Source organism: Cyanistes caeruleus, chromosome 3 (assembly GCF_971803275.1).
Source record: "Cyanistes caeruleus chromosome 3, bCyaCae1.hap1.1, whole genome shotgun sequence".
Lineage (NCBI taxonomy): Eukaryota > Metazoa > Chordata > Aves > Passeriformes > Paridae > Cyanistes > Cyanistes caeruleus.
The window spans coordinates 59,422,049-59,449,216 of NC_141703.1; the positions used below are offsets into that span (position 1 = coordinate 59,422,049).

The following is a 27,168-nucleotide window of genomic DNA, read 5'->3' on the forward strand; positions in this document are numbered from 1 at the left end:
CATGGTAGGTAGCAGGGCGGTATTCTCCTTTACAAAAGCTTTGTTGACTTTTTTCCAGTTGAATATGTATGGGATCAGCAATATTCTTTTGTATGGACTCTACTGTCCTACCACAAGTGGATGCTAGTAGCAGTGTATTTTGTTAGTATCAGTATATTTTGGGACCTTCAAGGCTCCCAGGTCAGTACCACCTGGCCCACATGATTTAGTGATTTGCCTGGTCTAGTACTTCCTGTATATGCCCTCCGTGTTGATACAGCTGTTCTGATGTTGTGGAGAACATGCTGTGTGAGATCCCATCTCATCATCTTCATTGGTAAAGACAGATGCTGAGGATTTGATGAGTTTCTTTCTCCTGTGTCCTTCTTATGCTTGAGTACCCTTTTCACACTTCTGTTGGAAAATGATCCTGCCAACCTGCTAGCTGTGTTTCATCTTTCAAAGTTTTATGAACATTTTAGTCTCAGCATGAGCATCTGTTGCAAGGTTATCTTAAAATTCTTTATGCTATTAATTTCCTATTTTCATTTGACTACCCTGTTTTATGGCCTTTCCTATTCTCATTTTCATCCTTCTCACTTTCAGAAATTTCCTCATGTTCTTTTATTCACTCTCCTCTTCATACATTTTGAGCAGCATGTCCACTTACTTACATGAAAAGAAGTAGAGGGTAGACTTTTATCTTTAATAATTTAATGTTTTAGTTTGTAGTTGCCAATAGTGGGTTTACAATTAGTTTATTATTTTCTAAATTTAGAATATTTTCTCCTTTCTTTCTGTCCTTCTGGCAGCAGCAGAAGTAAAAAATTTACCTATGCAGAAATGTGGGGCTTTACAAAGTGAATGAATTAGAAGTAAGGAAATGTGGTTGGTTTCCTTTGAAATAAAAACTGTTAGTTTGACTTTTCAGGTGTTATATACTGGATATTTTTAAATCTACTTATACAAAAGAGGATGTTTCTCATTTGTAGTGACCCGAATACCCACAAATCAATTTTTTTTTTTGTCATTGAGATTTTGGAGATGAAGAGTTGCATTTGACATTCTTGGATAATTGAACACATATGTACTCCTTAATTTTATGAAAAATGGCTGTGTTTTTTATAATTATATTTCTGGAAAATGGAAGTGGAACACTGTGATGTGATTGTAATGTTGTCAATCGCTTTCTTTACTAATGGCTAAAATACTAAAGATTATTAGGGATTCTATTCCATTCTTGTCTAATAGTCCCATACTTCTGGAGGGACACTATCACTAGATGATACGAGATGCAGGATGGGGAAGTTCAGAGGTTTTGGCAAGCTGATGAGAGGTGGTTCTGTAAAAGTGAGAAGTAGTGTGGGATTGTGGGACCTGTACTTCTTCTTTCTCTTAAATTACAGTAGGAAATGAATTAATATAATTGGAGTGATTATTGCTTATGCTTCAGATTTCATGTCCAGCTGAGATTAATTATAAAAAGGCTTCTCAGAACAGTGAGATCTTGGAGCACTGTCTTAATTGCCGTGGGGAGAAAAAGAGCTACTTTCTTAAGGTGTAGTTATAGACTGATCATTGCTTTTGAAAAACTTAACATCACCAGTGTGTAGGCAATAATGAGGACCCAAATTCAAGACCTGAGAGGTTCCTTCCAGTCTCAAATTACAGGAAATGATGTAACTTGGTATAGACTCAGGAAAGCATTGATAATTAGCAGATTACATAGTGATTCAGTTGTCAGATGGAATTTTAAACATTTTAGGTCTAAATAAAGTTAATTAAGGATATTGGGCTAAAGCTTTGTGATCAGTTTTGGTGCCTGCAGCCATGGATTTTTCTATTTGAGATGGTCAAGGTCTCAGCCCAATATAGTCATTTGTGGTAAAATGTAAATTTCATGTGTATGCTTCATTAAGTGCTTCTACTTCTTGGGCAAATGTTTACCAGATTTTTTGAAAATGTTGATGCAAAAATAAATTCTGCAGAGCCTGCAAGATTTTTACAGCCAGCTTTAGGAAGGTAATTTCAAATGACTAACTTGTAAAACAGATTTAATTTTGAAGGTATTGGTTTGATATTAAGGATACTGCTGTTTAAGGATTGAATAGAAACAGGAGACAATGGTTTTGTAGGCATAAAAATGACAAGAAAGAGAACTAAACACTTCTTTAGTGATTAACACTTCAAGATTTAGGGACCTTTATGTTTTTTTAAACAGAGCTTAAAATTGCCAAAAGTATTAAGCATAATATATGTTCTGTGTCTCCTAGTATACTTAGTGCATTTTAAGGAGTGTGGATTTCCTTCCAATTTTCCAAGTAAGTCAGGACTCCCATCCTTGTGATGAGCTTCCAAAATCTCAGAGTGTGATATGAAGCACGGGTGCTGCGTGGCTGCAACAGATAGCTTTGAAGAAGTGCATGTACTTGCTGATTAAGTCTGTCTATATCATGGAAAACTAACTTATCTTGGGGTCTTATCAGAAAATTGCAAAGTGCCTTCAAATGGTGTGTGATGAGCAGACCCTTTCCACTGGGAATTGCTACCCCTTGGCTAGAGCACGAGCGCTGAGACTGAATCCACTCACTGGTCCAGGCTGTTGGCATGTGAAGCTAACTGTGTCAAATCTAAATTCTCATCTAACAATGTTTGATTGGAGAGGGTTGCTTTTTTGAGACCATTAATTCAATTGCTTTGGGATCGTTGGACCGCATTTTTGGTTTGTGACTTTAGGACTGTCTAAATGAGGGGTGCAATCTCTGTGCATAACAGCAGTGTTTCTCATTTCAAGGAAATGGTAGGAACAGTAAAGTGCTTTTTCTGTGTTTTTATTACTTGCATTAAAGTTCAGGAGAATTTCATGTCTGATAATAGATGGTGTTTATGAACTTTAGGTCAGGTCTTGGTTAAGTTTCCAGAAGCTCTAGAATAACTTCAAATGCTGTTTTTCCCACATTGTCTAGAAATTGTATTGTGTCTCTTATCACATTATTACATTACAAATTGGAAATATTCTGGAAATAGTAATTTAGCAATATAATATCCAAACATACTCACTTTTTCTCATACCTCTTGTGTGCTTCAGCACTGAAGAAAACTTGAGACTCATGCAATTAGTATGCTGTGTTCATTTTGTTTTGTCTGATTAAGAGAATTTCTGTAATCAGATGAATCCCACACACACTGATGCAAACAGAATACACCTTTTAAATATACTAATTTGTCTCTTACCTATTTCAAGAAATGGGCTTTATATAGACAGCATTCAGTATCCAATGGAGAGGTTTGGATCAGCGAGTCATTTTTTGCTTAAAAATATCCCTAGCTGTTACTGTTCTCACACTTTCCAGATAATAATTATCTCTAATGGTTAGCTGATTTCATGGTGAAGGCTTCAGTTCAGCAGCACAGTCAAAGTCTTGCATGACTTGCATCAAAATGGATTTTCCCCTCTATTTTAAAGTAATTCTTGTGCTTGAATCAGACACATTTAAGTACCCTGTTGAATTAGTATCTGTGTGGAAATTGTTTTTCTCCTCAACATAATCAGTTTTTTGAACTGGAAATTACCTTCTGTTGATGGTTTTAGTATTTTTTTCTCAAGTTGTGCTACCATCAGTTGTTGCTCATTTTAATATTTGTGGCTTTGCAGCTATCCAGACCATTGAATTATTTAGTGTATATCTTCAGAATAATTATATACCTTTTGACTGCCTTTTCAGTTTACATGTTAAATTAGCATTTTGCAAACATGGTCATTGTTTAAAAAGTAGCAATGCAAAATCTGGTGGTCCAAATAATTATTTATTATACACATCTCTATTTAATGTGAATAAATAAAGTTTAAATTCACAGTTATATGAGGTGCAACATAAATTTTAGAAAGCGTAACTTCATATGTGCAGCTGTTTCTACGCGTTTCTATTTACCTTGGTTTCTGTATTTTAATATTTTTCAGACAAGTATAAAAGAAGGATTACTACTGAAGCAAACCAGCTCTTTTCAGAGGTGGAAAAAGCGTTATTTCAAACTTCGAGGTCGTACTCTTTACTATGCTAAGGATTCAAAGGTAATTCTGTGCTATGTCTAACGCCATTTACTTGTGGCTTTAGTTTTGTTTAGGTTTATAAGTTTAATAAATTTAATAAGTTAAATAATAGTAATAATAATAATGGGGTTTTCACTGTTTTTTTATGTAAAAATTGCTGTATATAGGGTATAATGTGTTAACTTTAAGGAAGATTTGTAATTTATCTTGATTTTTTTAAATGAAGTGTCAGTTATTTTAACCTTTTTGCCTATTCAGACAAATAATAAAGTCATTTTAAGGAGTTGTAGGGTTTTTGGTGGCTCTCAGACAGTCAAAAAAACCCAGACTGGATACTGCTTAGAAGTTATCACTAAGGTTACATTCTATTAAAACTGTTCTGCTCTGATGCACATAGAAATAGTTATGTGAAATCAAGATAGGCTGATTTTCTGCCAAAACTGATATATAAGGGAAAAAGCTGTTTCCCATCTATTGAATTTTTTTGGTGGGAGAATTGGGGGTGGGCAGAGAGGAATACTTATCTTCTCTTAGAAAGGCATTTCCTTCCTCCCTCCCTCCCAAGGCTGGGGCCAAGAGCATTTTGGCTGACTCAGATTGTGCTGTTTCATAGCTGTGGGTGTTGCTCTCCTTTACCCTGTGGGGTTGCAGCATCTTATGGGAGCTGTAGGTGAGGTGCTTCAGGTCTCCATCGTCTTCTACAGCCTTGTTTTCTCAATAAAACTCAGTAAAGGCAGAGAGATCACTCTTTGTGAGGGATGTAGGGCTGTAGCTGCATGGTGCACAGTTGTGTGGCTGTAATGAATCAAGGAGAGCACCATTGCTCCAGAGAGCTCAGCACTGCAGCACCTCTGCTGCCAAGCCTCTCTGCACTTGGTGCGACCACGAGCAGTTTATGCAAAGGATAAGCAGGGCAGATAAGAGCTCTGAGAGGGGAAACCTCAAATCGCAGTATGATGCTGAGATTTCTAAAAATGTGAGCCTGCTTTGTTAGATAAGGAATATGGGATGTTTTGGGTCTCTGTTGGTCTCACTCCAGGAGGCCTTTGCCCTTGCTATCTTGGGCTAACCATGGCACTGCCATGGTTATAGCATGGCCAGAGGAGGACACAAAGATGAGCAGGGGGCTGAAACACCTGTCTTATGAAGACAGAGATCTGAGACCTTATAGCAGCCTTCTAGTACCTAGACGGGGTGCAAGGGGGCTGAAGAGGGGCTTTTTACAAGGACATATGGCCACGGGACAAGGGGGAATGACTTTAAACTGAAAGAGGAGATTGGATATTGAGTAGGAAGATACTCTTTACTGTGAGGATGGTGAGATACTGGCACATGCACATGCTACTCAGAGAAGGTGTGGATGCCACATCCCTGGAAATGTTCAAGGCCAGACTGGATGAGGCTTTGAGCAGCCTGGACCATGGCAGGGGATTTGGAGGTAGATCCTAAAGGTTCCTTCCAACTAAAACCATTCTGTGATTCTATGATAAAGATATCAAAGGGTGTTATGAGTAGGCGATTGTGCCAATACTCTGATATTGAATCCAGACATACTGATGACGCTCCCCCTATATGGATTCTCCTCCCTGTGGCATGGAAGAGGAAAAACTAAAACTAACAACATAGGCATTTTTGTTGAACCATTTTTCTGTGTTACAAAACCCATCATGAGCATAACAGAACCAAACTGATCCTTTGCCAGAGGCTAGAGTGTTTAGAGTAGACATATTTCTCTTGTTTGAACACCAGACAAAGGAGTTGAGGGGATCTCTTCAGCCCTTTGAGATACATTTTCTCATATGGATACTATATCGTAGCTTCCTACATGACTTCAGAGTTCCATCCTAATGCTAAATAATTAATATACATATTATTGTGTGTGAATCTCTTTCCTCTGACACCACATTTGTGCTACACAGTAGACACTCTAAAGCTTTATCTATGTAAGAAGACCCTCTTCCTTTAAAAGAGATTTTAAAGCAATGCAATTATTGAGCCCTTTCTTTTATGCTCTCATGTACTGCTTAGAATAGCAAGTAGGACGATGTTTAGGGGCCAGTTAAGAAATTTTATCCCATCATCAGTATGTTCTATTTTTTCACTACTTTTATTTTCTATTTTTATTTCCTATTCGGAACAGACGCAATGAAATTAAAGCACATTTTGTAAGCATACCTGAAAGTGGACTCAGACTCAATTTAATGCTTCTATCTTCTTTTCCCTTCACAGTCTCTAATATTTGATGAAGTTGACCTGTCAGATGCCAGTGTAGCTGAATCAAGCACAAAAAATGTCAACAACAGCTTCACGGTATGGAACAACCTAATACTGTTTTTGAAGTCTGTGGATAGACTGCTACTAAGAAAATCAAGAATCCTCTCAATTGCTTATTTTCCTCTGTTTGGAAAGAAAATGTCTTTTTTTTTTGGAAATGGTTTAATGTATGAGGACAATACCGTGTCAGCTATAGAAAATTTTATTTCAATGAGCAGAAATGTCAGATGAGAGTTGCTTCAAAAGATGATGATAGAAGGCCTTAAAAATACAACAAAATTCAGTATTAGTACTTAGTACTTGCTAGTACAGCTTGAATTTGTGCTGTAGTTTTTCTTTGGGGTGACATGCTGAATTAAAACAAATGTAATTGTGTTTTTGTTTTAATTTTCTTATAACAGCATTTTTGGTTTCTTCCCATATTGAAATGTATTTCATTTTTCTCACTGCCAGTCATACCCATATATGTTTCCAAGTCACTTGGAAAAGCAGTCCCACCTCGATTCCGATACTGCTGTAAGAAACATAGGGTGTTCATAAATCATTTCTGCAAGTTCACAGGTGTTTATTACACAAATGATCTTTCATTTATTGTTCAGCTGTCTGTTAGAACTAAGTGATAATGTCTGACACATTTCCTCTGCTGAGTCTTAGCCTCTGGGAAAAAAAATTCAAACATGAGCTAATTACCAGGAATACCATTGGTGAAGTTGTCCTTTTGAAGAACATCTTGAGATGTCCCACTGACTATAATGGCATCATTTTCCTTAACCTGCATGTCCCTTTATTCTCTATTAAAACATTGATTTTTCATTTTTCTGATGTTTTTAATTCCCCAGGCGATCCATATTGTTCCATATTACTAATCTTGGTTTTCCTTCTCCAAAGCAGTCAAAATGCAAGCCGCATGAGAGTTTAATAGTTTTTCCTTGCTGTGGTACCTCCCAGGCAGCTGCTGAAGCACTTCAAAGACGTGCTTATGTTGGCCTTTACAGCCCAGTGTGTTGTGTCAATCTGAGCTGCTTTACTGACTGAGAATGCAATTAAAAAAAACACTTTGGCGGAAGGTCTCAGATGAGGTGGTGGCTGGGTAAGGTACTAGCCTGTCTTTTGGAAAAGTTCTTTCTGTTGCCTAGAAGTTCTGCTTCTTCAGAAAAGTGGGATGCTTGGGCTTTTTCTTTTTTTCTTTCTTTTTTTCCCCCTCCTTGTTCAATACCTGGTGTTTCGGTATCCTTTGTAATCCTTTATGTCCTTTCAGCATCTCATCCTTCGTTGAAAGCATAATTTGCTTCTAGTATCAAGAATTCTGGGGAAGACAGTAGTGAAAAAAGAAATCTCTGTCTGCAGCTTTAACAGCTTCAGAGACACTGTTTATTTTCATGTCCTGGGTACTTTAGGGCAAACATTGTTTTCTCTGAGATGTCTTCAAATTCATTTTGAAAAATTATTTGCATGTAAAGCTCTCCTGGATTGAAGAGTCATCTGATTTGACTGTGAAATATGGTAATAGTCGTCATCTTGCTTAATCTTCTGTCTTCTTTCTTTGTGTTTGCCTGACCCAGTCTCCCAGCAACACAGCTCTGTGAAGTGAGACATCTCTGACCTCGCCTGCACTGGGTTGGACTTGGGGGTTGGGGGTGGAGTGAGTGGTTAGCTCTCCAGAAATACTCCTTATAAATAAAAATAAACTTTTCTTTTTGCCTTTTATTTTCTTCCATCTTATAAAGATATTTCTGCCTTTCTTAAAATTATGCGTCTTTTTATTTATGTTCTAAGTGATCTGTTAGTATTCTCTTTGTTAAAAAAAAAGCAAAAATTAAATCCTTAACTTTAGCCTTGTCTAATTAATGTACTCCTCTTTTTCCTTTGTCCCAGTAGATAATATTTTTAACATAAATTGACGTAGATGGAATATGCACCAAATTACTATTTTTCCAGGAAAACACACCTTTAAAATTTTATATATATTAAAAAAAAAAATCTTAACTTTTTGTTTAAAAATGATTTTATCATTTCACTTAAATCCCACCCTCTCCCCTCAATTTCTCACCCCCAGCTTGTAGAAGTTACTGTTTTGCCTTCTTTTGCCATTTTTAGTTTGTCCTTTTGAAGGCAGAGGTGTGTGTGTCAAGTTTTTCCATGTTCTTTTTCTGGATAAAAATCAAGTCCTAAAATTAGTCATAACACACAGATTTAAGGTTGCGTTTATTTCTAATGCACAAGCTTGCAGAATATTTTATGTAACTAAATACCACTGCTTGTTCACCAGAATTACTTTTTCTATCTTTCTGCAAATAAGTTGAGGTTAAAGGGGAAGTTGAGGTACATAATAGCTGCTAATTAAAATGCAGAGCCGATAAACTTAAATCTGCTCATTTGTTTAATTTTTTTCCTTATTGCTGATGATATTACCTTTCAGTGAATGATCAACTCACTTTCAGCAATTAGTTTCTAGTGCACAACCTTGCCTTTTAAGAATTTATGAGTGTTTTGTAGTTCTGAGCATCCTTACCTCAAGGTTAATCAGTAACGTGGAAGGAAAGGTGTCCCTTGACTTCAGAGCCTTTACATAAGACACTCAAGGCTGGATTCTTCCCACTGCCTTGTTAGGTACCGTTGTCCCAAGTCTATGGGAAGAGAGAGAAGAGGTTCAAGCAGCCAATTCAGCCCATGAGAGATTTTCATCACCCTCTCCATCAGCCGCATCAGGAACTCAGGGGGATTTTGCTCAGCCCATGCCCAGTTCAGTGGCACGGGTGAGTGCTGAGTCCTCATAATCATATTGGGTACTCTGCAGAACATGTTTCTCCCCAGAACTTTGCTTCTGCCTTGGAGGGTGGTTTATGTTGTCTCAGCACAGCCAGAGAAGTGTAGTTGCTCAGCGTGTTACCTCTTTGGGGAGGCTCCTGGGATGAATCAGTCTCCCACCCTTATTGCACAGAAGCAGATAGGGTAGTGACCAATTCCGCTGAGAGCTGTAATTCCTTGTGCATTTTGGTTTGCAGGGATGGAATTTGGCTTGTTGATATCTCGAGTGCATTTAGAAAAATCCTCTTTATTGTTCTCAAAATGAGACTCAAGACCAAATGAGGCTGAAGAGTGCTGTCTGGTGTGCAAGTGTGGGCTTGTAGAGCAGTGGTGGTGTGCTTTTGTCCTAACAGGTATAAGGAATGGGCTTTTTAAATCCTAAAAGGATTCTTGAACATGTATATTCAGATAATGAAGTTCCTCGAGGCAGCAAAGGTGACTGTGGATTGTGATTTAAAAGGAAATTATCTTAGGTGAACTTTGGGCTTAAGTTTTTACCTCTGCCTTGCTTTTGATGCTGAAGAACTGATGCACATTGCTGAGGAAAAGAATCTGTAAATGTTAAGCATGCTGCCCCTCAGTAGTTGAGCCACATGGTTGTATAAAATGCTAATAAAATACTATTAATCTATGCTAGAGTCTCATGTTAAATGCACAGGTTTTATGTGGCAGCACATGTATTTTAATCCAACCAAAGTTTCAAACAAAACTTTTAATTCATTTGTGGGTTTTTTGATGGTAAATGTAATGGAAAGTAATAATAACATGGTAAAATACTGGTTTCAAGGCACTACTTAGTATAGCTGGTTTTATCTGATTGCATCTAAGAGTAACAGAGGAAATAATTTCTGTGTCATTCTGGAAGGTCCCCTCCAGGAATATGAGAGTTAACATACTATATATGTATACTAAGGATGGGGATTCAGCTTGCCCTAACTTCTGTATGGGACTTGATGGGTTTATAGGCCCCTAAATTTAGGTATCTAAAAGAAAATTATTAGGTCTTTAAAGCACATTTCTGTAATTGCTCAGTTCAGTTTAGACTCCAATGATTTATTAACTAATTCTCCCCTAGCTACAATAGCAGCTTTGTCATCCAGGGCACCTAAAATGTAGGCCCTTGCTTTCAGCTTTCTGAATCAGATGCTGAATCAAGTGCTTTTTGTTGAGTATGCATCTTCCGAAAGTTGCTGTCTTGAGGGGGAGGAAGCTGCAGTGGGCAGATCTGCTATCCTGGAAAGCCTACTGCGATTTTTAGTAATTAGAAACTGGCTGGAAAGGAGACTTTATGTTCCAGCTAATAACACTGATTACTAGGATTCTGGATATGCTTGCAGAAATGTCTAACATAGTACATTTTTGCTGATGTATTGGTTTTAGCAGTGCTTTAGACCATATAGACTATAAAGTACTGATTCTTTATTTGATTATTTATTCTGTGAAAAAAATGCTTCCTTGGAGAACTTCTAAAGTCCTGGGCTTTAGCAAAGTTTTCTCTTCTAGTGTTATGATGCAAAGGCAGTAGAAACATGTAAACTATCTAATTTTTTTATTTTATATTTTTTATTACCTCCATTTTATTTGACTATTTTCCAAGGTAAATAATCTTTGTCAACATTCTTCTATATTCTTACCTATTCTTACTGTTCTCCTGATTGTTATTCTGCAGCATCATCTTGTAAGTGAAGTTACATGCTTGACACTCAGGGAAGCCCAAGTCACAGACATTTGAGATTATTTTATACATTAATGCTCATTTACATTCCTTATGGATCTCAAGTTTTGTCTGTTTTCTGCAGTGGCATAGTGTGCATTTTTGTGTCCCCTATATTGGTACTAAGATCCTTCTTCTGTTAATTTAGAACTGTCTCTAATTTATAAATATTTAATTCATGCTTCTGTGGTGTGTATTTCTTTGTTTTTACTAACACTGAAATTTTTCAAGTCTCTGTACTATTTAATACATTGCTTGGCTCACTTTGAAGTGCCTTGGAGATCAAGAAGGGGAACTAAGTAATCAAAATTTTGTGCTGTCTGCAAATATTCCTGTATTGCTACTTTGCACTTCTCTTCCACTTTAGGAATTGTACCATAAAATTTTGTTGGATAATAAGCTGCTTATTATCTATTAATCTTTTTTCATATTAAAAATTCTTTCTATTCCTTCTTACTTTTTTTACATCCCTTAGCTTTTCATCTCATTGCATGATGGTGACTAAAATAATTGGTCTTTTCAGTTCAAGGACTGAATTAAACATGATTATGGATCAGCCTGATGTTTTAACTTTTTGAACAGAAGTACTTAATTTTGTTCAAATTAATTCCTTTAATTAATTAATCCCTTTATGTTTTTTTTAATGTATTTTTTCACATTATATTAAAAAATACACAAACAACATGAATAGCATTTCATTAAAGTTAGCCCCTGAATGTAACTTTGTTACAGAAAATAAAAGTGTTTTTTTCCTCTGATTTCCATGTTTTTTGGTCAGACATACCAGTTCACTTGGACTGAAAAGTAGGGAATTTGCCTTAATATGTTTTTGAGCAACAACAACAAGAAAAAAAAAAATATGCAGCTGCCTATGGTTTTCTTGATATTCTATAAATTTGGATAGATCTTGAAAAAACAAAATAATTATATATGCTAATTTTCCTTGGATATATTATTTTTGAAGATTAGTTTTTTTTTCTATAGGTTAGTGAAACCAAATATTCTCTTGGAGCAACAGTGCTTCAAGTGTGGTTAAAATATATTATTGTCTTCTTCTAGTTTATACTGTTTTCTTACAGACCTCTGATTACCTTATTTCCTACATATTACATATTACATGTTTCTGAATGTAGCATATGCTATGTCTTGGTTGGGAATGTAAAGTTTATCGGCATATGACTTACGTGGAACCAGCTTAAAGAATAAAGTAATTATTTTCATCTTTGAATCCTCTTGTACAGCAGCTGTTTTCAATGGGAGATGGCCCAGTTGTACTGGAAGCTCGATTCTTGTTATTTGCCAGGATTTCAAGTTGAATATTGCAACCAGTCCTGAAAGGCGGATTGCTTTTAGCATTTTATTTCAGTCCTGTTGCTTCTGACATCAGTCAGCTCTGTTTTCATCATGGACATTAGCTGCTTCTAATTGATTTTAGAGAACTAACTTTTAATATTCACTCTGGGCTTGGGAGACAGAATATGTTGCCAGAGTTTTGCAGTATGTTTAAGAGATAGTGTTAATTTCTCTGGACTTGGACATATTTTGCTTCTTTCTTGCCACTGAGATTTTTTCAGAGTTGTTGTTGAGACTTTTCTTCAGGGATTACAAAAACTTCAGGGAATGTGAGAACTGCTTAACCTCCCCCAAGCCACATCAGGAAGAAATCAGAAGAGTCTTTTCCCAAGGAGTTTAAAACCTTTCATCTTTGGGTTTGGGCACTCCATTCTGTCTTTTCAAATATTAGAGACAAAGAGAGATATTCCTAAATCTGGGAATAGTTATCCTAAAAGTTGGTGGGTTTTTTTTACAATTTTAATTAGCTAGCATCAGTTCAATTTTTTTTACTGACTCTTGATTTGCCCAAAGTTCAGGCTCGTGAGCTTTATTTAAGTGCAGAAAGCTTATGAATTCTAGTGGATGTATTTCTCTGCTGCTGTCCTGCATGTTTACAAAATCCAATTTACTGCAGTTCCATCTCAGTGGGCATCAGGAGATGGAGATCAGGTTTCTTTACTGATAGCCTCAGGCCTCTTTCAGATGCTCTTCTACCTCAGTCTGTTTTGGTTTTTTTTTTCAAAGGGCTGCTCCCCTGAAGGTTACACAGGCCTTCTCTGATGTTTCTGATGCTTTTCTTTCACTGTCTTTCTTACTTCTTTAGTATGGTGAAATCATCTTGCTACTCCTGTGTTGGCTGGCTCCTAAGATCATGGGGTCAGCAACTACCCTTGAAGTTCCAAACTTGTGGTGGATTTCCTTGATTTCAACTCTTGCTAAGCAAACATTGCCTTGTTTGCAGCCTGGATTGGTTAATATTTCTGGTTTGCTCTGTAAGAATACTCTGGAGCACAGCTATCTGCAATTTTTTTTCTTTGTAAAAATCTATTTTGAGTAAATGTCTACATATAGTCTGTGTTGATGTTCCCTTGAAGAGAGACACTCTTGCTTGACTTGTCCCATTAATAAACCACAGGGACATGAAAAGAATGGTTTTGTGTTTGAAAACATGTTTCTGTTTTTTATCCCTTAGATCTGCAATAATCTCCTGGATTTGGGTATGTTTTGAAATTTCCTGTGCTTTCCAGTTGTGTGTTGATGTTAACAGTATATACTGATGATGCTGGGAGTTCAGACACGTTTGCAGAAGTCTGCTTTAATTACTGTCCTCTGGTGAGCTGAATCCCAGTCTCAGAGGCACTGTATTTTAAATTTTGCCCTTGGGATTATCAGAAGGGTCAGTGCATGGCACTATTTAGAGATGGGGCAGTGGTATATCCAGATGTTCCCCGTGCCCCGTTGGTAGTGTAGAGTAGGGCTGACAAGTCCTGCAGTGACATCTGCAAAGGTGCTGGGGCCTCTTCTTGTCTCCAGAAGGTAAAACATGGCTGGAAATGGCTCAAGTTCCTCTGCTGTCTTCACCAGCATGACTCAGCTTTGGACAAGTAGTAACTCTTGGAATGGATTGAGTTTTCCTCGGTTGTAAACTATCTGCTGTTTCATACAGAAGGTGATTAGACTTCAAGTAATGAAGGCTTTTTGATGCTCGCAGCCTGAGCAACACCCAAACCACAGAAAGAGAGGGGAAGTGCTTTGGATTCCATTTTGTTCAATTTTCTACTCAGGGTTGGGATTTTTTTTTTTTTTTTTTTTTCCTATATTCAGGCAGTTTAGAAGTAAGACAAAAACTGAAATAGCAAATTAATATGCTTAGGAAAAGAAAAATTAGACAAAAGCAATTAGTATGCACTCGAGGTGCATTTAGGGTTTTTTCTTCCATTTAGCACTTGCTCATTTCCCCACCCCCTGCTCCCATCCTCTGACAGTGACAACAAAATGTAATGCAGCTGAGAGCTCTTTGGGTGGGACTTCCAAGTTTTAAGCTCCTTATCTCTGACTTAATGCAGTGTCACTTTCCCTAGAGTATCTGGAGATGTTGAAGCTTTAAGTTTCATTATGAAAAAGCAGTAAAGCATTTCAGCTGTGATGCTAAAAATCCATAGATAAGTTGCTTGAGATTGATCTGTTACAAGGAAGCTGAAGACTATTCAGAGAGAAAAAAGGGGATACTTAAAAATGTGACCATTCTAGTCAAAATTGCACATTTTGATTTTAGTTGCATTTGCCTGGAGCTTGTTTTCCACACATTTCATGCTTGGCAGAAGTTTTTCAAAAATAGCTTGCAGAAAATTTCCCATTTTCACTGGTGAAGCATTGGGATGCCTGGAGAGTAAGGACTGAGGATTGCCAGTTTCATCCTGCACTTTTACACTTCACCTATTCTCTGATGTTGCTTTCTATTCATGCTTTAAAAGTGGTTAAAATACCCATATAAATCTCAGAAAGTATCCCTCACTGAACTTTCTGTTTACCAAATAATTTTATAAAAAAAGTCACTGGCATAAATGTTGAAAAAATTCCTGTTTCCAGTGAAAAATGATCCCTGAATTCAGGCAGCTGAACGATGTTTAAACAGGAATCTGTTATTACAGGCAGAGAAAAAAATAGTCCTTTGCTGGTTTATTTTGTGTAAATTCACACCTTGTGCCATTAAATATGTAACTACATGTTTTCCCTAAAGCAGAGAAGCCACCCCATCTGATAGATGTGTAGTGAGCTGGTGAAACCAGGGCTAAGGTCACAGCAGTGGGAATTGTCCTGACAAATCTTTATGTAAGGACTTAAAGGAAAAAGCAGGCCTTGAACTATATATAGTAGTTTCCAGTTTACATTTACAAGAATGGTTTATTGGTTTTGCTGTATTTAAAATGCTGATTTAAAATAAATTTCTAATTATTTGGTCCAAATCAATGGAACATGGAAGTTTCCTACCCTGCTTCTTGTAACTGTCTTTTTATAAAGTTATACTTCTGCAGGAAGCATGTTTTTTGTTAGCAGTTGGTTGACATTGAGTACATGAGGCTGACTTGGGGAACTGCATTTCTGACAAAGTGATCTTTGCTGGACACTTCTGCAGTTCATGGCTGGACATGTAACTGCATGACTTGATCTACCTGGTTTCTGTTTTCACAGAATCATAGAGTGATTTGGGGTTTGGAAGTGGCCTCTGAAGGTCGTCTGGTCCACCCCTTCTGCTGAAGCAGGGCCACCTTGTCCAGGCTGCCCAGTAGCATGTCTAGGTGTCTTTTTAATGTCTCCAAGGGTGGAGACGTCGCAAGTGCCTTGAGCAACCAGTGACAGTGCTCAGTCACCCCCACTGTAAAATATTGTTTCCTGATATTTACAGAGAGCCTCTGGTGTTTCAGTTTGTGCCCGTTATTTCCTAACTTTTCACTGGGCACCACTGGAAAGAGCCTGGCTCTGTCCTCTTTCCATCTTCCTTTCAGGGATTTACATATATAAGACGACCCTGAACCTTCTCCAGGATAAACAATTGTAGGTTCCTCAGGCTCTCCTCACACACCACATACTCCAGTCCCTTCACTGGAATGTCTGCAGTATGTCCATGTATCTCTTGCAGTGAGCAGCCCAGAACTGGACACAGCACTCCAGGTGAGGCCTCACCAGGACTGAGTAGAGGGGCAGGTTCACTCCCTGGACCTGCACCTTAGGATACCACTGGCCTATTTTGCTGCAAGGACATGTAGCTGGCTTATGCTCCATTTGTTGTGCAACAGTACCCCAGGTCCTTTTCTGCCAAGTTGCTTTCCAGCTGGGTAGCACCCAGGGTACACTGAGGCCTGAGGTTGTTCCTTCACAGGTGCAGGATTTGGGACTTGTTGAACTTCATGAGTTACTGCCAGCTCATTTCTCTAGCCTGTTGAAGTCCCTCTGGATGGCACTGTGACCCTTGGGTGTATCAGCCACTCCTTTCCAGTTTTCTCTCATCAGTAAACCTGCAGAGGATATACTCCACTACATCATCCAGATCATTAACAAAGATGTTAAAAGGCCTGGACACGGTATTGTCCCGTGAGGTACACTGCTGATTACTGGCCTCAAGCCATGCTCTGTGCTGCTGATTACCACCCTTGGGGCCTGGCCATGCAACTGGTTTTCAATACACAGTCTGCTCATCCAGCCTATACTTCATCAGCTTCTCTGGGAGGATCTTAAGTTGTGGCGGCTGGTCCAGGGGTCAGTCCAGGGCTGCCGCAGATTTCATGGGTAGGGTCCTGCAAGAAACAGCCATCCAGGGGTCTCAGGCAGCTTCCAGCCAGGAGTAACCCCTATGAGCTTGGCCCAAAGCTTCAAGTGATCAGCTCTTTTGGATATGATTCCAGCTCTATAGCTATCAGCTCAGTTCATGGGCTGCCCCAGCTGATGTGTGGATGAGAGACCGGAGGCCATGCAGCATTCCACAGAGTCCTTTATTAGCAGGCTTCAGTGAAGGGGGCCAGTCGTGAAGGGGGTCACCTCCCATGAACTGGGCAAAAGCAGGGGTTTTTATAGGGAAGGGCAGAATTGGGGAAAGGACCAATGGTTTAAGACTGGGGTAAAATGACCAATAGTTTACAAGGAGATAACATGGGGTCCCGAAGCAGGAAGGGGTCTACAGCTTAGTCACCATGACTAAGTAGTTTTGTCTTATCTTAGGGAACAGACTTCCAAGGGGGAAGCCTTTTGGAGGACTGGCCTCCCTCCACAACAAGTGATAGTGCTGAAAGCCGTACTGAAGGCAAGGTGAATGATATCCACCTTTGTGTCCTCATCTACCAGCTGAGTTGTTTCATCACAGGTTGATGAAATGTGGCTTCTCTTTGGTGAATGAATCCAAGTTGACTATTCCCAGCTGCTTTCTTGTCTATGTGCCTGATTGTATTCTGGGAGATGCTCCTTCATTTTTGCTCAGTGTGGTGCAAGATAAGCCACCTAAATTACCCAGGCTGGATTCTACTGCAGAATTAGGTCTCTTTGCCTTTTTCAATGATGTAACCATTTTTGTCCTGTCTATCTGTTCTGGTGTTGTACTGGTGCAGGAGATGTTTTGTGAGACTAACCCTTTTTCTTTTTCTTCTTAAGAGTTTTTTACTGTGGGAGCCAAAACCACACATTACATCAATATTAGTGAGCTTGGGAACAGTGAAATAGAAGGCCAGGAAAGAGAGGGAAGCAACGTTTTAGTGGAGAAGACAGAGCTAATTGTTCTGATTATAAATTCTGTATTGTACTCAGGCAAATATAATAACCATTTATTACCCGCCTTGCTTTTAACTCCTCCCCTGTCTTTGTAATTTATACTTTTGTCTGGCTTGACTCATCATGAAAAATAACAGTGACAATTCACTATAAAGCCCCAACTAACTACATCTTTGGCAGTGACAGTACTGTTATAATTCATTTAGCATCCAAGAAATTATGAATACTCTAGAAAGATGTCCAACTGTAAGCACTGTGATTTTTGCAGACAAGTTCTGGAAGGTGTGGAAGCATCAATGACCCCAGCAGTCTAATTCCAGCATTGATGGAGGTGCATTCACCTGCCACACTCATACAGACCCACCTGCACAAGGACAGGGACATGGAGGGGCAGACAAAAAGCAAAGGAGGCAGTGCATGTTATCCTAGTATTTACCCGTACTGACTTGCCAACATCTGTAAGCGCAGACACGTTAGGAAGCATTTAATGTTACACTCCTGCTCCAGGCGTTGAATATGGTCCCTAAGGTGAGAGTTGAGGTGCTCTCTCTGTGTCATCCTCTCTTCATTGTTTCCAGAAAGATATTTTAAAAGTATCCATTTCCCCACCCCATTTGGATACTAAGTGGTATTTCTACATTAGTAATTTAATTCAAGATCAGCCATACAAAGTGCTATTAGTGTAATGCCTGATAATAGCTCAGAGTGGCAGAAGGTGCCTTGATGAAAATATGTTGCAAGAAGCAGAGTGCTTTACAATAGCTGCTTTGTTGCTACTTGGGTATAGAACGCTGTTCTCTTGATTAGCAAACATTGTGTCTGCATTTTGGATTAGTAAGAGAAGCCAGAAATGGAGCCACAAGCTTTGGGAACTGTATTTTCTTATGTATAGCTGATAATAAAAAAATAGATTAAAAATTAGGCAATAGGCTTTAATCAAACTCTCTGATTTTATTTTATAGATTGTAAGTCTAAACCCACTGGGCTGAAAGCATATAGAATGTTGCTGGTTAGGTTATTCCCACTCAGAGAAGAAAGGACTTTCAAATTTACTCTGAATTTGATGACAGTTTTATTTCCTTTCAAGATATTAATCTTGTTCCTGATAAGTGTTGTCTGAAAGAAAAGTTGCAGTAGTGGCCCCAAATTTGACTGCAGAGATGTGATCCAAGTAATTTCAAGATGTGTATGTAAATATATATATGTATATTTTTAGAAGCCTAATTATTGTAGTGTTTGTGTGAAAATCCCAATTTAGTCAAGACCTATATAGCAGAGTGAACAGTGATCTCTTGCTCTCTCCTTCATTCCCTACTCAAAAAAATCCCCCTACTTTTCTGAACAGAACAGGAACATTATTGCAGTAATGGGTAGTTTTGCTTCCCATTCAGACATTCTTTATTTCCTGGGATTTTTTAGGATTTGTGTTGGTTGTCTTCAACTTTTAACACTGTATATGCTCACTCTTTCCCAATGCCTACTGCATTAAAATTGTTTTTTATTCCAACTACCAATATTTTATTACTTTCCAACATACTGCAGTATCTGCTCTTGGTAAGTCTATTTTCCAAAATCAGCAAAGACTTCTTGGATACTTGGCATGGTGAAAATTTTCAAAGGATTGTAATCTTATTTATTTTTTAAGACCTTTTGACTGTCTTCATCTTTTGTGAGTTGTCTCTTGCTTTGTAAGCATGTGAACTATTGGCACCTGAGTTCCTTCAACACTTAAGACTTTTCTTATTCTTATGTTACCTCAGTGGTCTTCCAGTGGTTCCTGTAACACTTCCTTTGCATTGTATTTTAGAGCTTCTCTTTCTCTCTCTTTCTCTTTCTCTCTCTCTCTCTTTCTCTCTTTCTTGCTCTCTCTTTCTTTCTTTCTTTCTCTCTCTCTTTCTTCTTGTCTGTCAAAAATTCAGCATATTCAGAATGATATACAAATAGTAGTATTTGGAGCAGTGAAGATCAAAAAGGTAATATGTAATTGAAGAAAAGATGCTAACTTGGGTCAGTAGAATATGAATACATACAATGAGATAAGACTACTAGTTAAATTCAGATTTACATGGCAGGAAAATTGTTTTGATTATGTCTGTATACAGGTTCAGCTGTCTTTAATGAATGAACTTCAAACATCCCACTTAGTTAATTGTGGCATTGTGTAATCATTCAGAAGAAAGCATGCCATCTGTATAAATGCAAATAAGAAGTCAATCTCAATTTAGGATAAACAAGAAAAGCTATACTGAGTAGTGTAAAACTCTTAAGATCATGTTGAATCAAAGTATAATAATAATAGTAGCAGATACTAAAGAATGAAGTAGAAACATCAGAGCATATACAGTGATTCTTACCTTTGAGTCACTTCTCAGCATTGACTCATTGGATTTTTGAGGACCTGAGAAGTTGAAGATTTCAGGTATTATCTTTTATTATATATGGAACATTTATTTCTGGTGCATTTTTCAAATGCCTTTTTGGACATTTTTGCTTTTCATCTCCTCAGCCTCCTTTGGGAATACTTTTCAAGTTTAAAGAATGCTTTGCATTTAGGGAAAAACACTTCTTGTTGTTGGCTAACAGTTTCCTTGGTTCCCTGAGTTCTTACATTACTTGAAATGTCTAAAAAATAATAAGAGTACATTTTCTCCATGATTTTGTGGACTGAAATGGATGAGAAACCAAATGGGCTTCTTAGTTCCTATTTTATTTTATGTTACTTGAAAAATTCCAAGCATTGCTGATACTTCTTGCATATAATGCATTTTGTCTTTTTTTATGTTACCAGGTACCTTTTTGAAGTTTGTTTTTGCAAATATGTAAATCAAAGAGAATATGTTGTTCTATTGTACTTACAGATATGTATGTCTTCCAGCTTCCAAATTTATTTTTGTGGCACTAATAATAATTGATCCTATAATATAATTGATTCATGTGATTGATAGTATCCTATTGAGCTGTTAGACTGTTGCAACGCTATGAACTTTATTAAGTTTTTTGCACTCTGATTTTTGTAAGAAGGTGGAATATATGAATTTCTGGTATGTTTGCATGCATCGGTTAGTATTTGGTGATGTGATTCGATTGCCAAAAAATGGGTGTGCAGTACATTTTGAGATGAAGTTTGGTGTCCCAGCTCGGTTATTTATAGCTGCTGTTCTGCTCCTCTGTCATATTTACCCCTCCCCTGGCAAAACTTTGGATACCAAAGGGTGTTTTCATTACTACTAGGTAATGGGTGTGAACAACTGGACCAAGGACTTAATTTCTGGGGGAGAGGGTGGAGGGATGCAGAGTGGATTTCTGTGACAAATTGTATTGAATCGGTAGTAATATATATAAATATTACTTGAAAAGATCAAGATTAGTCAGGAGTTTTCAGCAATAAATGCAGCTGTTGTTGCTTAGTGGCATTTTACAATGTCTGGTTACTGGTTATAATCAGTAATGACTGTGGCAGAAGGATGGACGTAATGTGCTGAGTCTTGGGTGGATTTATCGTTATTTAATCTATATTATAATCTCATGCCATATAATAAGAAATAATGTGTGGCTTGTATTTGCCCAAATAAAATTTCTATATCCACTGAAATCTGGAAATTTCAGAAAAATCAGAATGCTGATTGTTGTTGGAGCCAGGGTTGTATTATGATCTATTGACTTTTCTTGGCTTCATTGGATGACCTGGCCTAGGAAAACATTTTGAGGTAATAAAGCATCTGTTTGGCTCCAAACTAATGAGAGAAGCATTGCTCTTTGCATAAACTGTTCTTTAGGAAAAGTGATGGAGAGCTACTAATAAACCTTATTAAATAGCTTAAGCAAGATTGAAGGAAGCAGAAAACAAAGAAACTATTCCCTTCCATGTGAAGTGAGTACATTAAAAAAAAAAAAAAAAAAGGAAAAAAAGAGGCAAGCCGAAAGGGTTTTTGCCTCCCCTCCATGTGACTTGCAGCCTGCTGCACTTCAGTTACGTCGCCTCTGAGATATGTTAAAGTGCAGCTCAGTTTAATGAAGGAGTAGATTGGACAAATCAAGGCTAGAGACAATTTACAGCAGGGATTGGGTAAGTAACTGCAGCTGTAGATAAGTGTTTACTAATATAGTGCAAATGTTGTAATGTCTAGCTTGTAGCATTTAAAATACTCAGAATTATCATTTTTGGGGGGTCCTTTATTTATTTAAGTAATTTGCAAGTGTTGGTGGTACATACTATGTGAGAGATTAATCACTGTATCACATAGTACTGATAAAGAATTTCATTTTATTTTTCAGACTTTCTACAACAAAACAAATAACTTTCTTTATTTTCTTGTACTTGTTTTAAATTATTCTCCATGTAAGTAACTGCTTTGTCTATTTTAATGCAGTGCTCAAAATAATTTCAGTGGGAGTTAGCTGATATAGTTTCTGTTGCCTTCCTGTTATTTTGATTATTTTTCTACTGTTTAGGGAGAGGGGAGAGCAGCTTTTACTCTGAACCTCCTTAGTACTTTCAGTATTAGTATTTTCAGATTTTTAGAATCCTACTCCAGATGACCAACATCAACTTGTTCCAGGAATTCATTCAATTGTCCTAGTAGGATATGATTTCAGCTGTTTGCTTTTGTTCTCTGTGCCTTTTTAGAAAGACTTGTATGTATTCTTATACTGGGTTAATATAGTTGGATATAAAAAGTGTTGTTTTAAATTTTTGTGCGTATAAATTTGTGTAAATATATTGTCAATATACAAGATAGTGAAATATGATGACAGCTTTTGTGATGGTTTAAGACTTCCTGGCTTTTGATTTTGATATGCTTTTGTCTCTAGCAATTGGAATGGACCTTGCAGTTGCTATGATGCAGTTATGAAATAGGATTGCAGTCTTAGTCAATTAGTAATTTCCAGAATGGTTGTTTTAGCATTTCAGTGCCTGCCATTTGAGCATTTAAATCTCAGTGCATGAAGAACTGAGAAGGGGTAATGATCAATGTAGATTTCAGAGACCTGATTTGAATCTTGGGAATTGTACAAGGAAAAACAAACTCTTTTGTTGTTGGTAGGGCATTAAAGAAAATATTTTTAACTGTTTAGTATCTTGCCTTGTAGGGCACGTCATCATTTTGCATCATCTCACAGGGAAGAGTATATTAAATAGCATAGTCTATCATGATTTTTTCCATCTGGATTAATCAGGATGTGTTGTCTTTTTCAGATAATCACTCCATTTAGGAGGCTAATATTGTGTGCTGAGAACAGAAAAGAAATGGAGGACTGGATAAGCTCTCTGAAGTCTGTTCAGTCCAGAGAACACTATGAGGTAAGCTGACATCCCTCTTGGTGCAACCTGTTCTAGCTCAACAAATCAAGCTACAGGACACAGAACTGGAGTATTCCCCCTCCTTAGAGTGAAAAGTGTGTGTAATGTCAGAGTGAAGCTTCATGTTGAGAACTTCACTAGCAAAATATGAGCTTATTATCACACTTTGGTTTAGAATTTCGGAGGGAGAGCAGGCTAAATACCCTTTGGAAAATCCTTTTGGTGAGCGTTTCACTGTTGTCCCCCGTAATACGGAACCATGAGTAATGTCAGTCACCGTAGCTGTGTTCTGTACTTGCAAATTTGTCTTAACTTCTCCTTTACTAGACCGCACAGTTTAATGTGGAACATTTCTCAGGGATGCATAACTGGTACGCCTGCTCCCACGCCCGACCTACCTTCTGTAACGTGTGCAGAGAGAGCCTCTCTGGAGTCACTTCTCACGGCCTGTCTTGTGAAGGTAAAATAATGCTTCCCCTTGGTTATCATGCTGTGTGTGTAGACAGATGGCTGCAAGTTCGGTATGAGTAATGATCCTGACAATAATGAGTAACAAAAGAGCCTGAAGGGAGAAATGTTAACATGAGAGTGACCCTCCTCTGGGCAGAGGGACTGCTAATGATCTGCCTCACCTTCCTGCTGCTCCAGGTGCCTTTTTCAATAGAACACTTCTTTCTGTTGCAGCAATCAGTTTGGAGTGTAAAGGGGAGAGGGTTTGCAAGAAAAGATAGGATTTATTTGATTTGTGCATCAAAAGTGTGGAACAAAATAGTCTGACTGGTTTGCAGAATCAGCACTTCTCAGAAAAAAAAAACAAACCCATGATGGTATTTTCTGCCCCAAATCTAAAAAAATTCTTATCATTGAACAAAGTATTATGACCCTTCCCCTCCAATTCTTATTTGCTCTATTGCTGCTGCCTGATCCTGCAGAACACAGTGATTTACTGCTTAAAAAATTCTCTCATTCTGTGAAGGACTAGAGATGTAGCTGACTGCAGTGATGGTTCAATAGGGGAAATCCAGCACAAATAAAAAGGAAGTGTGGCTAAGTCTTCAGCATTTAGCTGAATAAATAATATTTAATGAACAAAATAATTATAATATAACTGAAACAGCTTATTTATTTTTTCCTGCAAGTTCTGTGGAAAAGTGGTAACAAGTCTGCTTGTTTTAGGAGCCAGCAGAAAATAAAGTGTCGTGTGACCTTATGATATATATGAAACATAGAGATATTTAATTACTAAAATAGCTGACTGCCCAGGAAAGAGTTACAGTTACACCACTCATAATTTGATTTCTTTGGATGTATGTAATCCAACTGCAAATGCGTTTCTGTTATTGATGCTGTTACAATACTTGAGGATAATAACATATATTAAGGAAATCTTACAAAGGAAACATTAACCCACTGTCCTGAATTGTCCATGCTTTTAATGTAGCTAATGGTGCAGTTGCCAAGGAACAGGACAAATCCGTTTTGTAGAAATTAGAAGTAGCTTGGTTACTTCCATCTTCTCTGGCGTATGTTTTCCTCTGTGTGTAAGTCCTTTGGACAGTTTAAAGGCAATTATGGTATTCCCAATGTCTGATATTGGCAGATGGAAGTATCATGTGCTTAACTAAAATGCAGTTGTATTGCCTCTGTGTACAAATACAGTTATATTTGCACAGGCAAAGGAAAGGACTTTCATAAAGCATTTATCTATTCCTAAGTTAGTATTATAGCTATTTTTAAAAAGGATGTTTAGTAAGAATTACTACTGTAAGATTATCAGTAGTAATGTCTGTAGATCACCATTTTATTAGACTTTTCAGTGTCTAATTTTGCATCTAAATATGTTTTTAATATACAGAGGGTTGGCATTAACTTTACATTAGAGAAGTTCCCATAATTTCCAGGTTTGGAGTTTGTCACCTTTCTGTATAATTTATGACAAACTAATGCTACATTTTTCCACAGTTCTGATGACAGTTTTTACAATTAGCTTGTGAAAGTGATTTGGATTTCCTTTCACTGTTCCACATTTCATAATTGTGTATGACCTAGTATGTTTTATATGTAGATACTGTGATATTCTTTAGTCAATGTTTTTCTCCTCTTACTTCTTAGCTTCTATTTTATATCTATTTTCTTCTTTTTTTTTAATAAAATAAAATATATTTTATATCTATTTTCTTATTTTTTTAACTAAAATAAGATCTTTAGTTATATATCTAATCTAAATTATTTGACTATTTTACTCTGGTATTTTATACTTTCTCTGCAACTATGTATACACATTAAAATCCATTATCCTTAATTTCTTCTCCTAAAAACTGCATTTTTGTTTGATACTTGCTTCTGCTGTGCACACTTCTAATGCATTTAATCATCTATTTTTTTCTTTAACTTACCTGTATTCACAGTCTATTTGATTTGAGAGGACAATCTTGGAAGTTTGGAGTCTTAAAATTCCCCAGACTTGTTCTGTGCTGCTTTTCCCCATTACATAATTTTAAAAACCTGTTTAAATATTCATGCCTGGCTTATCAAACCTCCAGCACTGCTTTATACTGGGAATCCATTTATATCTATACTAAATTCAATTATTTGTGTGGTCATTGATCCCAGGCTACTCTATTATGCCTTCTATTGAAAAGCATGAGAAGCTCTTTCAAGAGATAACTGAGCTCCTCCTCCTGTTAGTGGTTTGGGCTACTGGTACACCAAGTTGTCTTGAAAGCAGCTTAGAGTCTTTGGGGTCTGATTCTTGACTCTTAACTATAGGTAAAAATAAACCAAATTGCTGATATCTTGCACTTTTTGATAGTTTAATTGTCTTGTAATATTTTATTCTCTTAAAAATTCTCTGCTGTTTTCCAGCAGCCCTGCAGAACTGGGTTTTTTATGTCTGACCACAAATCAAGCTGCGTTTCTCTGGGAGATGATGGGTGACTTTTTTCTTCAGAGCACCTTCTATCCCAATAGCCTTTGGCAAAGGTTGGCCAAATTAATTGCAGGCCACCCTGAAGATACCCTAAGTCTTGTGGAAATCAGTGTAGAAAAAGATGGTATATCAATGTCTTTGCTAGGTAAAAGACTAGTGTGAACTTGCACCTTTTTAGAAGTGAAAGAATTGATAAGTGTATCAATCCGAAGATGTAAGTTATAACAAACCAGACTTTGTTCTTGCTGCTGCTCAACAAACAATTGACTTCTAAGAAAAATTAATCAAACTCTCCTTTGAGATGCAGAGCTGTTCATCCCACAGGTTCTTTCTTTTGTGTCTTCTCAAAAGATAAGCTACTTTTCCAATATTGTCTGTGTGTTGCGTTGCTCTGGCTAAAAGACTGATCTCTGCATTGTTCATCCAGTCTTTACTAGGACAGAGTAATTATGATCTCTGTGCCTTGCTTTAGAAACTATTCCAAACTAGCTCAACCAAGAAACGGTTTTAGTTTTTATGCTCCTCAGACTTTAGCTTCAATATGGAATGTTTAGGCAAAGAAGCTTAAAGAACGATATATCATTATCTACAAAAACTCTTCCAGAGCTCTCTTAACCTCAGTTACTCTTTACCAATACTGCATTTCTATCTAAGTCATTGCCAGTGGATCACTGCCTTTATGATTAGTCTCAGAAATTTATTTTTGTCATGTAGCATTTTGTTTATCATGAATCTTGATTGTTGAATATCAAGTAAAGCTAGTAAGTGCGAGAAACCTCTCTCTTAAACTGCATTCTCCTGTGACAAATGAACAATGTTGTGAGAACACTTTCGGATGATGAAGTCAAGCAGTAAGAAAATACTGGGATTAAATTACCTCTGCAAATGCACTTTGTGCATTTTGTCTTTTTCCATTATGATTGTGGGGTTTTGTCCACAAAACCCTGTTGTTCTTACCCATTGCCCAGGGAATTGTACAGGCACTACTTGCACAGTCATTGTCTCTGATACTTTTACCACATTCTCTGCACAGTCTGGAGAGTGAATAGTGAATGAGGCAGAAAAAAGGGAAGGGATGTTTGTTGTCTAAGAATGAAGGAGTAGTAGAAAACTATTCTATGACTTTATATAATATGTACCCTTCTGTGATGCTGAGGAAAACATTTAAATAGATTTTTGATCAAATCAGTAGTTGTGCATTGTTTATAAGCTGCAACTTGTATCACAGAAGTGCCATTTTCTATAACTGCAAAAATCAGTTGGAGCTGTTCTGAAGTCCCTGATGCTTTGAAGATATACAGTATTGCAAAAAAGTCTTCATTGTAGTAGTAGTAGCATTACTGGGTGTAACAACAACAACAACATTTTTAAAGATTAAAAATTAATATTGATGAGAAATTAATATTGATGGCTAAAAAGCAGTATTGCATTAGCTTTCAGTCAATAAGGCAAATACCTGTTGAAAATTATTATGAAGCATAGTATGGTGCAACCCCATACTGTTGAGAAAAATTCAT

General features: G+C 37.3%; 1 protein-coding gene across 5 annotated transcripts in view; it reads left to right on the top strand.

The window, feature by feature from the left end:
- Nucleotides 1-27,168, top strand: part of DGKH (diacylglycerol kinase eta) — a 156,134-nt gene that overhangs the window by 78,471 nt on the left and 50,495 nt on the right. For 2 of the 5 annotated variants that reach the window (XM_086881204.1, XM_086881205.1), the window contains exons 3-6: nt 3,941-4,051; nt 6,260-6,340; nt 22,618-22,722; nt 23,050-23,182. In XM_086881204.1, coding sequence (XP_086737330.1) covers nt 3,941-4,051; nt 6,260-6,340; nt 22,618-22,722; nt 23,050-23,182 — 430 coding nt within the window. Of the gene's footprint in view, nt 1-3,940; nt 4,052-6,259; nt 6,341-21,452; nt 21,487-22,617; nt 22,723-23,049; nt 23,183-27,168 lie in introns of those variants that run through there. The other 3 variants (XM_086881206.1, XM_086881207.1, XM_086881208.1) reach the window with 2 other exon arrangements.